Genomic DNA, 12754 nt, shown 5'->3' on the forward strand with positions numbered 1-12754 from the left:
CTAGGGACTTGGGAGTAAGGTTTATTTCTAGTAAAAAACTATGAAATAATCCATTATTGTCAGAGCCAGACCATGGTGTTAATTTTTGTGAAAGTTTTGTAGATGAAGTTAGATTTAGCAGACTATCATCTGAAAAGATACCATATGCATCAGGAGGGAGAGTGTGGACAAAGGAGAAAGGGAGATGTGCTGAAACAGTCTCCATCCAAACTCTGCCCAAGAGAATGGAACACTCTTGTTACTATGATTTGAAAGCCCTGACATGTAGTTGGACATGCCAGGCTGCCATTAGCGTGATGCCATTTAAATGTTGTTTCATGAAACAGACTCCTCTGGTCAGATTTCCAGTTCATTAAGCAACATTCTGATTATAATTTGCCTTCCCAGCTAGATTGGTCTGCAGGGAGAAAACATGCTGGTTTACACTGATGTGAGCATTCTGATCCATATGGCTGTTACGGTTCTCACTGTAAACGAATGTAGTAAACTGAGTGATATTCTAGTCTGTCCGCTAGTCTCTTGTGAGCTTTATGTGCTCTACTGCTGAAAGATGACTTGCATCAGAGGACCAGAAAGCAGTGAAACTCCAGCTCCTAAGTTTACAAAGTTGAGCTCCTGGCCAGGAAGATGTACTCATGAAGGTAAACGCCTTCTCAGGACTGCTAGCTCCATTTTGAAATAACACAATTTCAGAGTGAGTTGTTCAGATGAAATGTGGCTAGAGGAGACTCATGTAGGTGTTCTTGAGAAGCTCCAAATATGAGAGAGTGGAAAGGAGGGAGATGAGGTGGGAGAGAAGAGCAGAAGACAGGTTGTGAAATGATTGTTCTTTTGTAGGGAGAGTGTTTAATTCATTTTTTTTTAAAGTAAATTGAATTGCTAGGAAATTCATGTGTGATTATTCTGCTCAAATACCATTCTGTCTTTCGTGATGAATTTTCATTGAAAAAGCCTTTTGTTATTTTAAATTCAAGTTGATTGGGTGACCATATAATCTTCCTGCTTATGTTGTGTTCACTAGGGTAGGTGAAGGTCATTAGGCTAGTATGTGATGACTGAAGGCATAACTAGCCAGCCATCATGACTTTTTGGTCTATTGTTTATCCTTACAATTCTAGTAATTCTGTTCTTTTCCTCTAAACCTTGTGCAATACCACTTGAATGTCTCTAACGAATTTCTAATGAAATTGTGTAACCCTGATGATGGAGAGTTGTTTTGACTAGGGGGCGTCCCCAAGACTTGTAATCTCTCATAGGGTTCTTGAGAATCTCCTTTTCATGAAGTATATTTACTTACTTGAAAAGTAGCTCTTTTTTAGCTCTATCAAATTTTCATGACTCAAAGCATTTATGTAGCCTTTATGTATGACTGAGTTTGGAAACTTAGACCTTTTGAAATGGTGTTTTGATGAGATAAAGGTAGTAGTAACACTTTTTTTCCCCCTTGAAATGAAGAAACCCACTTACCTGACATTTTGCCTTTTCTAGTGTTTTACTAATATTTATTGAAAACTCAAATTGGTTTGTGGCGTTGGCTCTCACCCTGATCCATTAATGGCCATGTGTGATTAAAATGGTGAAGGGTTTTTAAAACTTCTTTTTTCTTTTGGTAGCAGAATTACTGTAGTGCTTTTTATCATGTATCTGCTCGCTATTTCACTCATTATTGTACTTCTGAATTCTCTGTTACTTGACATCAGTTAATGAGGAAGAATAATAAGTTATTTTGGTAAAGTCAAGGGACAAAGTCAGATCTGTTTTTTAATATGCTTCTTTGGGTTCATTGTACAGGTATGACATGTGTTTCTTGTCTTCACTTAATAATTAACCTCTGATTTTATTTCTTACCAATGCCTCTAGGAAAAACATATAACCAATGAAGAAGAACACCGTAGGAGGATGGAAGAGGCCAGATTGCAGCTCAAGGATCAACTTCTTTGTCTGGAGACCGAACAGGAATCCATCCTTGGAGTGATAGGAAAGGAAATTGATGCAGCTTGTAAAACGTTCTCCAGGGACTCAATGGACAAATTGAAAGTAATTACGAGTTGCTATGTGGCTTTCAGTTAGTTTCCTAATATATAATTATAATATGATTTAATGCGTAGTTACCTAGTCATCACATTTTTATTCTAGAGAGTTATATGGAACAAAATAACATCTTACACTTTTTAGAATGAGCTATTTTATCTATTGCACAGTCATGGTGAAAGAAAGTATGCTGTTACTCCACTGAATTGCTTGTATCTCAGTCTGTAAAAGAAAATGTCTTACAAGAGAAAGCTTTCAAGTCAAGAAGCCTGGATTTTGAATTTTTTATTATCATAGGCCATTTTTATTGTTGTTAGTATATTACTGGCTCACATCTATTGAGTGCTAGCTATATTACACATATTGTTGTAATTACAGTATATACATTCTCTCTCTATTCTGAAACCACCCTGTCCTTTAGATACTCACATTAAATCCGTTTTAGGCAAGAGAAAGCAAGACTTGGAGGGGATAAGTAACTTGCCCCTGGCCATGTATCTGGTCTAAAGCTAGAATTAGGACTTCAAATATTGGGTGTCTAACTCTGGAGCTTAAACAAGTATCTACCATGCTATTTGCCTTCCCTGCTTAAACAAATTGCATTTTATTTAGTTTTCCTGTCTTTAAAATGGATTATTGCCACTAAATTTGTAGTCCTAGTGAAATAATAAATAAAAACAGAAGTAATCATGGATATTCTTAATTCCTTGAAGTAAGTACCTCCTTACACTCTAGGTCCTAGTACTGCTAAGTTATATACAAAGAGCATTGCAGTGCTTTGGTGTGGGATAACCACAGTACATTATAATTTAGCCCATGATTTCCCCCTGTAGTTATTTCATTTGATGATATAACAGCATTCAAATTATCATATTATGCATTAAGGTATTTTTTTTAACCTTTTCAAATATTTTGTCATTCATCTTTTTTCTCAAATAAAATATTCTTCCCTAAACTACTTTCCCCTCTTTTTTCCTGTTCTTTCTACCCACCTTTTTTTGTTTTTTTCTTAAATAATGTTTTCAAGAACATAAAATGATATTCTACACTTGTGCTTTAGGATTCAGCTTTAAAGGAAATATTTCAACTGGCAGAATTTGGTGAAGTTGATGGAATTTCTACAGTATATATTTTTGTATACATTTTTTTTTTTTTTTAAGTTCAGATGTCAATTTGAGAGGACTGTGAGCCAAATACGAGAAGTAATTGGCTTTAGGGGAAAACTCTTTCTGTCCTGTTATAACTCTCATTTATTCTGTTCCTTGTTTAATATTGCTTTATTTTTATTTAGAACTTGTTTACATATATTTAAACCCTTGAAATCATAATTTTATCTAGAAGATTCACAGATTAACTATCGAATATTTATTCTGTGTTTAAGAATTTATGTCAGAATGGCTTGTTTTCAGTCAAGTAGAGATATAAAAATAGAAACATTTGGATTGCATTATATATAAACTGTTATTTATAGACTAAAACGGGTCAATTACAAGCTAAAGCATGGTGTGTATGTTGCACATTGCTTCAATATTTTATTTATAAGATTCAAATTATCTTTCCAACATACTATTGTGAAAAGTACCCTATTCTTTAATAGGCTTTCACGAATGTGGTGATAATGGGTCTTTACACCTCTTTACCTGGAGAAAGACTAATTCAAGTCCAAGTGATGGGTGGAAAGTTAATCTATGAGAATGGAAATTCTTTTACAAGTTTTTTTAAGAATGCATTTTTTTTATTGTGGATCTTTTTCCATTAATAACTTTTGTTGTTTCATTCCTATAAAATAAAAAAAAAGGAATACTCAAGAACATAACATTTGTTCTTACCTCACAGAAACCACCAAAGTGTTTATTAAAATTGATTTTTTGCTTTATAGTTCAGAGATGTAGGTGAGATTGGTGGTCTTTGTAAAATATTTTTAGAAATGAAGTAATTTCAATCATTCCTGGTCATTTGTTGATTTTTAAAATATTGCTGATGAAATTTTCAGCCATTTTATGTAGAAAGTGACTATTATGGAATGGACTGAATAAGAGATATGCAACAAAAGAGTCTGTAAAAAGTCTTTGGGAATGTTGGTATTATTTCTAATTATAGTTTCTTTTTTCAGCCACCATATTTATTACGTATTCCACATTAGTAAGTGCATGCAGTGTTTGAAAATCTGTTGTTAGACACTTATGGAACAATTAGAAAAGTGTCTGAATTAAAGGTACAATGTTTTCACAGACCAGTCTTTGGTAATTCTAGAGATTTTCCCCTAACACTTGGTCAGAGTATTCATTTCTTTGTAGAGCATGCAGAGGATATAGCCTTTGGATCAAGACAGATGTAGATTCAAATTGCAACTCTCCAAATTGCTAATGTATGACCTTGGATGAGTTATGTAATCTCTATTCTCTCTAAGAATTCATGTCCTATTTATAAGTTAGGTTATTATGAAGATAAAAAAGATATGGAAGGTGTACATCATAGTGTGAGGTACGTACTAAGTGTATCGTATCTTGCACTTAGTAGTGCAAGAAAGCAGGATCAACTAATGATTTCTCTCATTATTATGCAGAGAGTTTTTTGTAATGTACTCATATTGCCAAGTATATGGCTTCTGTTTCTTTAATCTTTTTATGACAAATAACTGTTATCTTAATAGACTTTGTGCTCTTGTCATAATGGACTTTGAAGTGTATTTATTGATAATTACATCTTGGTACGCAGTTAGTAGTGAAGTGATAATGGTGTTCTGTATGCCTGATATTGTGCTAACACCCATTTTATTTAATTTATACCCTGGCCTCATGAGGTAGTTTACTCACTTTATAGATGATAACCTGCAGCTTAGAGAAAAATTAAGCCACATCATTTTATAAGTGATTAAGTGACTATTTTCTTAAACACGAAACTATATATAAATTTATAAAGCATGTTGCAAAATATAATCATTGTTTTATCTCAAATTATTTTGGTCTTTAATCTTGAGTACTGTATATTAGGTCACTGAAGACTTGAGATGATGACATAGGTCAATGAAAAAGAGTAATGAAGAACAACATAATCAATGATAAATGGATGGTTACAAATATTCAACACAGTAGAGAGGTCGAAAAGGAAAGAAAGCACTGTGAACTAGAGAGATTAAGAAAAATCTCATTGAAAAAGCAGGAAAGGCATGAGAATTGAGTGAGATCTAGATAATGAGAAAATGGATGATAGAAAGGTTATGTAAGACTACAGCACTCTTGTACGTGGCATGTGGTCAGCACTCGTTGTGCATTTATCATATGTCTAAATGAATTACCTAGTGCTATTCCTTAGGGGAGTGATGTGCACACACATCAAGAAGTGTAGAAGTATTTGAAGATAGGAACAGACATTGCATGCAGAGGGATAGGATATTTTTAAGCAGAACATTTCTAGGAAAAACTGACGCAAAAATTCCATGGGTAGCACAAAGTTCAAAGAAGGGAGGAATTGAGAAAATCTTTTGTGTTTAAAATTTTGAAGTCACTGACAAACTTTGAGTACACGTTAATCAGTAATAAGGCAGAACCAGCTGTTAATTTTATAAATGAGTTGGTGTGAAGGAACTCAGGGCATCTAGTGTAGACAACCTATTTATTGTAGAATTGTGTTACCATCATGAATTACAAAGTGATGTTGGTGTGAAGTTATATCGATTAGGTTCTGTCAGTTTTATAAAACCATTAATGAGACAAAATAGCCCTCATAGTATAAAATTGAAGAAGGAAAAATGAGACAAAGAATTAAGTTTTATGTAATTACATCCAACTCATTGTGAAATACATTATCTGGAACAAGACTGAGGAAAAGACACAAAAATGAAGTAAACTGATGTAAGTGAGGCTGTTTGCCATGCGGAACTCCATGGATCAGCCTCAGAGATTCAGCAGTAGTAGCACTTGAGAGTTGATTCATATGTGTATATGTGAGCTAAATATTTAGTGTCAATACATACATTCATACACAGATATATATATACATGCTTAAATAAATAGGCATTAAATAAATAATGGTTTGGAACTGGTTTTAATTTGCTGTGAACTTTATTTTTAAAGCCTTAGGTTTAGAGACTAAACTTTTGGATATAATGGTGTACAATCTTCATTTATGTAAATTCATTTCAGGGGGGTATCTACTTCTAATAGATGACTTTTCTTTTTTTTTTAGGTTTTTTCATCTAGTCCTGATATTAATTATGACCCACATCGCTGGTTAGCAGAGAGCAAGGTAATTAATCTTGGAATCCTAAAGCTTTCATCATGTTTATGACCTTCAAGGCATCCTATTTGTCCTAGTCATGTATTTTGACATGTAACTGAACATAGGAAAGCCTTAATACTTCATTACTGGGAAAGATATCATGGTAATGCATTCATGAAACTGCCATGTTCTTTTAGTTTAATATTTAAAAATTAGCTTAAATATACAGGCATGGAATGAGAGAATAAATGAGAAAGTAAAACTGTTGAAATATTGAAATTTGATTGTCAGACAAATTCCACTACCTTTTCCTTGGGAGAGAAAACTGAGGTGCACAAAAGTCAGGGAAGCTGTAACCAGTCCTCATTTACGTGTATATATACTTAAATTCTGGTTCTGGAGTGTTAGCTCAAAGCTGCCAAATATCTCTGTGGCTCAAGCAAACCCTTCACCTCTCTGGGTGTGTTGTTTTCTCATTTACAAAATGGGAGGAGTAAACTGTGTTCTGAAGATAACTTGGTTGTTTCATGATTCTTTGACATCATGATTTAAATGTAATGGAAGGTAACAAAAAATAGTGTTGAACAATTTGTTAATTTTAACAAAAAGATTCTCCTACACTGTGGGATAGTTTTCAGCTGTCTTCATATATCAGGTCAACCTGGAAATTCATTAATTTAAATATATGGAAAATTGTCATCTTATAAGATGTAGATATCTGTTTATGAAATTATCAATGCTTAAAGCACTTGCATTCCTTTTTAGAATAGTTTTTTTCTGCTTTAAGTTACTAAAATCTTCCATCCCGTTTAAATTCTATATGAAAACCAACTGTACTATAAACCTCACCAATTGTATTCCAACTTAGGATTTTTTTGCATGAAAAAACCTTTAAGTTTTTACAATATCCTTATTTAAAAATATGAGCAAAATGAGGTTTTCATTAAGATACGTGACTTTCTCGGCTTCTATGGTGGTTCAGATGGTAAAGAATCTTCCTGCAGTGTGGGAGATGTGGGTTCCATCCCTGGGTCGGGAAGATCCCTAGAGGAGGAAATGGCAACCCATTCCAGTATTCTCCCTGGAGAATCCCATGGACAGAAGAGCCTGGTGGGCTACAGTCTGTGGGGTTTCAAAGGGTCAAACACGACTGAGTGACACTTTTACTTCTTTTTGGATGTAAAGAAGGGGAGAATGGATTACATGCCATGTCAGATTCACAGTGAACGTTCTTACCATTATGCATATCAGTATCAGTTAGTCGCTCAGTCACGTCCGACTCTTTGTGACCCTACAGACTATAGCCCACCAGGCTCCTCTGTCCGTGGAACTCTCCAGGCAAGAGCACTGGAGTAGGTTGCCATTTCCTTCTCCAGGGCTTCTTCCCAACCCAGGGATCGAACCCAAGTCTCCTGCATTGCAGGAAGATTCTTTACCATCTGAGCCATAGGGGAAGCCCACGATTATGTGTATTAACATTTAAATATAGCCAATCTTGTTCATTTAGCCAAGATTTATTGGTCATGTATTTTTTGTGTACAGACATTGGGGATATGTGTTAGAAAGCCATGGAAGTTAATATGGAAAATGGAATTGTAAACAAATTTTAGATATCCTTGAAATCCTTAATGTGAGTTCTATTGTTATAGAGATAGGTAAACATTGACCTGAGGATACAGAAGAAGGAAGAACTGTGGTGTTTGTGTTGGGAGAATGGAAGGGTGTGATGCTGCCAGCATGTCAGAGAAGGCTTCTGCAAAAATACGTTTCAACTCAGTCGTACAAAACATATGTAGAAGTTCTCCAGCGGGCTAAGTATAACAGTGGCAAAAAGATGAATATTTGAGTCAACAGGGATACAGCCCTGAGATTTGTGAGTAAGGTACAGGTGGGAGGTGGTACAAGAGTTTACTTTAGAAACCAGATAGTCATTAGAGAAGCTTCTTTTTTTAAAAAAAAAATTCTTAATAAGAAATTAACAGTACTGTGATTGAACATTGAAATTTACTTGACCCTATAAAATTTTCTCTCATACTTTCAATACAGTAATCCTGTGTGTACCTCACCATTTTTATAGAAGCCAATCCTGACTTGTATTTATGCTGTTGGCATAGAAATTTTAGAATATACATGTTTTGCTGTCTCAGAATTTTTTAGCTAGAAGTTTGCTGTGCAATAATAAAGCATTTCTCTCTCTCTTTTTTTTTTTCTTTTCCCAACTCTACAATTCTGACAACAAGAGCAATGTACTTGGAATTTCCTTTCAAGTTAAAATCTTTATCATTTCTGAACAGAAAGTTTTCACTGCTGTTGTTCAGTTAAATTATGAGAGCCAGAGATGACTCTTAATCATAGCTCTTTAATTTGGGAGCGAGTGAGCTGTTTTCCCTTATCATTTAATGGGGTTGAACTTCCGATCAGACAAGTTTTAATGCTGCATGAGGCAACTGTAGCTCTACAGTGTAAAAAGGTCATGATAAGCAATACTACGCTGACCAACTGACTAAGGAGGAATTGAATCTATTTACTAGAAAGATGGCTCGGGTTATTGATGGGCTACAGTACTGTAATTCCCGTGAACTATGGCTGGACAGCCCTATAAGTATTGAAGATAAGATCTGAAATCAAAGGACAAAAGCTATATGGAAAGTAGAATTGCTATTCAGCTAGTCGATGTTGACGTCTTGCAGTATTAGAAGGACCTCTGATGGCATTTTGTAATTGTTTTCCTAAATCTGCCAAATGAATTTCTTCTTTTAGTGTTAATTCTAGAAGAACTAAGACTGGGTGGAAATTGTGTTCCTGTTGCTTTGTTGGCAGTGGTAACATAACATAAACATGAAACCCGACTGAGATTTGGACCTGGCTCATAGATAAAGTAACCAATGAATCTAATAATAATGCATGACAGAGAGGGAGAGGGCTGAGATGGTTGTTAAGTAAAGCAGGGTGTTCCCATAGACAAGGAATTTGTTTTTGTCGAAAAACCCTGACAAAGCATTTAGAGGCTAAATTTTATTCAGTTTATCTGAGAATTTACTGAGTAGCTACTATGCCTCAGTACTCCATTACATGCTGTGAAGGTAAGGATGGAGTAAATGATCCCCGGACTTCCCTGCTGGTCCAGTGGCTAAGACTTCACCCTCTCAATACAGGGGGTCTGGGTTCCATCCCCTGTCAGGGGACCAGATCCCACATGTCGCAACTAAGACCCAGTTCAGCCAAATAAGTAAATGTTAAAAAAAAAAAAAAAAAAGAGAAATGATCCTTCCTCTTAAGGAACATGTTGTCTAGAAAAACTGACACTTCTGTAGAGGGTTTCAATATTAGATGTAAGAGCTGTAACAGGTGAGCAGAAGTTGCCTTGGAGGCAGATGCTGTGGGTAGATCTTGCAGCCAGCCAGGTAAACAGGAAAGAATATGCATACTGAGTAAACAATCGTAGGAATGGCCTGGAAGAGAAACAGCACGATAAATGCCAAAGAAACGCCAGGTGATCTGGCAGTATTACATACACTGTGAAAACGTGAGACAGAGGATGTCAAGGATGAGGCTCCAGAAGGAGGCAGAGTTTAGATCCATCAAGAAGAGCATCATATGCCATTTTAAAAGCTTGGGTCTGCTCTGCATTTAGTGGGGGACCATGAAGGAGTTTTGAAGAGGAGAGCCATATGTTCATATTTTAGAAGCATCGCTCTGATAGTGATGTGAAAGGTGGATTACAGGTGGGAAGGCCAAAGGAAGAAGATCAGTTAAGAGGTCTTTGGTGAGACCCAGGTCCCTGGTTGAGGTAGGGTGAAACTTCTAATTTAGGAAGTTGTAGCAATTCATTGGAAGGGACAGACTCAAGAAATATTTTGATAACAATATGCAAGTAATGTTTAATGTCATGTCAGAGGCTGATGGAGAAGGAGACATCCAGGGATTTCCGTTCAGACTAGAAGACCCCAGTCAATGCTTGGTATTGGAATAGATAGGCATGTACAGTCCTAGGTAGCAAGCTAACAGAAGTATTGGAAGAGTTTCCACTACAGGAGTTAATATCCAGAAAGTTTCATCTGAACAGGAAGGCCTAAAGAGAATCAGGGACAAAGGCATAGATCGGAGTTTAGGTTCAAATCATGGAGCGAAACGAGAAGTAGCAAAGACTGTCAGTGAGAAAATAGGGACAGGCCATCAGCTGTAGAGCCAGCAGGCACTCACTTTCAGGATGGACCCACACTACTTGCAAGCATCACTCTTGATCTCAGATCTTAAGTCATCAGTTTATGATAGTAAATAAAAAAGCTGGTGTCACCTGCTGCTTATCACAAGACAAGAGCCTTGGTACTCTTGTTTACAGAGCGCACTTAATTCTGGGAGGCTGGTATTAATTATTCTCTGAAGGTGCACAAAGGTGAATTGACATGCTTCTTTGGCTATGGAGCTCTTTTCCTTCTTGGCCTTTATCCCACTGTGTTAAAATTCCCACTTACTCTCTTCTTGTTTCTCTAATCTGTAAGCTTTCTGTGGGAACATCTGTGTCTATCCTATTCCTTGTTGCATTGTTAGTACTTACCATAAGTAAGTAACTCAGTCATGTCCGAATCTTTGTGATCCCATGGACTGTAGTCCTCCATGCTCCTCTGTCCATGAAATTCTCCAGGCAAAAATACTGGAGTGGCCTGCCATTTCCTTCTCTGGGGCTCCTGAAGGGAAGGTTAGAATTGGACGCCTCAAGTACAAGGGAGCCCCTGGGGCATGTTCATTATCAGAGTGTTCCTTTCCTTTGTAAAGCACTTCTGACTGCCAGATTGTTTAATTGTGAGCTATTCAGGGCCCATTGCACTTCTGATGTTAATGTATTGAATATGCACCCCAAAGATCTTTCCTTTGGGATAGATGAAATATTCCTAGATGCAGAGAAAGTGCTTACCATGGGCTTGGCTAAATGCTCAATAAGTAGTTTTTATTTTTTTAAGAAAGCATTTAGACTTGCTGCATTTTCCTACTGCATTTACTTCCTCAGGTTAAGTGTCACCAATGAATAAGGAGCAAGCAGGTTAGATTTCAGAAATATATCAGATCTCAAACTGGTATTATTTGATCAATAGTATTTACATTTTAAGGTTATATATCAATATATAAAAAAATATGCTTCCAAGTTATTTAGGGGTTTTCCTATTTGGTATCATCCCAAAGGGGCTTCCCAGTTGGCTCAGTGGTAAAGAATCTGTCTGCCAATGCAGGAGATGCATATTCCATCCCTGTGTCAGAAAGATCCCCTAGAGGAGGAAATTGCAACCCACTCTGCTGTTCTTGCCTGGAGAATTCCATGGACAAAGGAGCCTGGCAGGCTACAGTCAATGGGGTGGCAAAGAGTCAGACATGACTGAACACACATGCACATCATCCCAAAGAGTCACACTTTCTGTAATATAACAAGCTCCGGGAGTTGGTGATGGACAGGGAAGCCTGGCGTGCTGCAGTCCATAGGGTCGCCAAGAGTTGGACACGACTGAGCGACTGAACTGATGTTCTATAACGTGACGAGTACTTGTTTTTCCCTACTGTTTTAGAAATAGTGTAACTGAAGCAGTTTCAGAGATCGTGAAGTTTGACTTTTTATTTTGTAGATGAGAAAGAGATCCTGAGAGTTATGAGTTTTACCTAAGGACATAAAGCTAGTTTCTGAAAAGGGTTTGGGGACCTGGAGCTCTGAACTCTGGGCTACTGTTTTTTTATTCTGATTGTGTGACCTATACTTGAATATAAACTTTATATTTATGAATATTGTCTTTTTAGTGATGTGGATTAAAAAAACTATTATGAGAAGTTTTGTTGTTTTTGTTCAGTTGCTAAGTCACGTCCAACTCTTTACAACCCCATGGAGTGCAACACACCAGGCTCCCCTGTCCTTCACTATCTCCTGGAGTTTGCTCCAGTTCATGCCCACTGAGTCAGTGATGCTATCCAATCATCTCATCCTCTGTCTCTCCCTTCTCCTCCCGCCTTCACTCTTTTCTAGCATTAGGGTTTTTTCCAGTGAATCGGTTGTTAACATCAGGTGGCCAAACTATTGGAGCTTCCAATGAATATCAGGAGTGATGTCCTTTAGGACTGACTGGTTGGATCTCCTTGCAGTCCAAGGGGCTCTCAAGGATCTTCTCCAGCACAATTCAAAACCATCAATTCTTCAGCGCTCAGCTTTCTTTATAGTCCAGCTCTCACATCCGTACATGACTACTGGAAAAACCATAGCTTTGACTAGATGGACCTTGGTCAGCAAAGTGACATCTGCTTTTTAAAGTGCTGTCTAGGTTTGTCATTGGACTCACTGTATTTAATTCTTGTTGAAGGTTGCAAATGATCATCTAGTATTTTATTCTTCCAGTGTCAACAGCAAAATGTGATACAGATACTCAGGTATCTTCTTATGGTGGAAATATCCTTTAGGTCATACACAGGGAACTCACTCAGTTTAATTGGCGGAATTATTTTGTATTTTCTAAAATGAACTATA

General features: G+C 36.7%; 1 protein-coding gene across 46 annotated transcripts in view; it reads left to right on the forward strand.

The window, feature by feature from the left end:
- CEP128 (centrosomal protein 128) overlaps positions 1 to 12754 on the forward strand; it is a 481052-nt gene that overhangs the window by 196774 nt on the left and 271524 nt on the right. For 44 of the 46 annotated variants that reach the window (XM_086319370.1, XM_086319373.1, XM_086319382.1 and 41 more), the window contains 2 exons: positions 1861 to 2037; positions 6220 to 6279. In XM_086319370.1, coding sequence (XP_086175496.1) covers positions 1861 to 2037; positions 6220 to 6279 — 237 coding nt within the window. Of the gene's footprint in view, positions 1 to 1860; positions 2038 to 6219; positions 6280 to 7901; positions 8126 to 12754 lie in introns of all 46 variants that reach the window. The other 2 variants (XR_015133909.1, XR_015133910.1) reach the window with 2 other exon arrangements.

This window comes from Bos grunniens, chromosome 10 (assembly GCF_055505025.1).
Source record: "Bos grunniens cultivar Pamir isolate PY7600 chromosome 10, Bosgru_T2T1.0, whole genome shotgun sequence".
Classification (NCBI taxonomy): domain Eukaryota; kingdom Metazoa; phylum Chordata; class Mammalia; order Artiodactyla; family Bovidae; genus Bos; species Bos grunniens.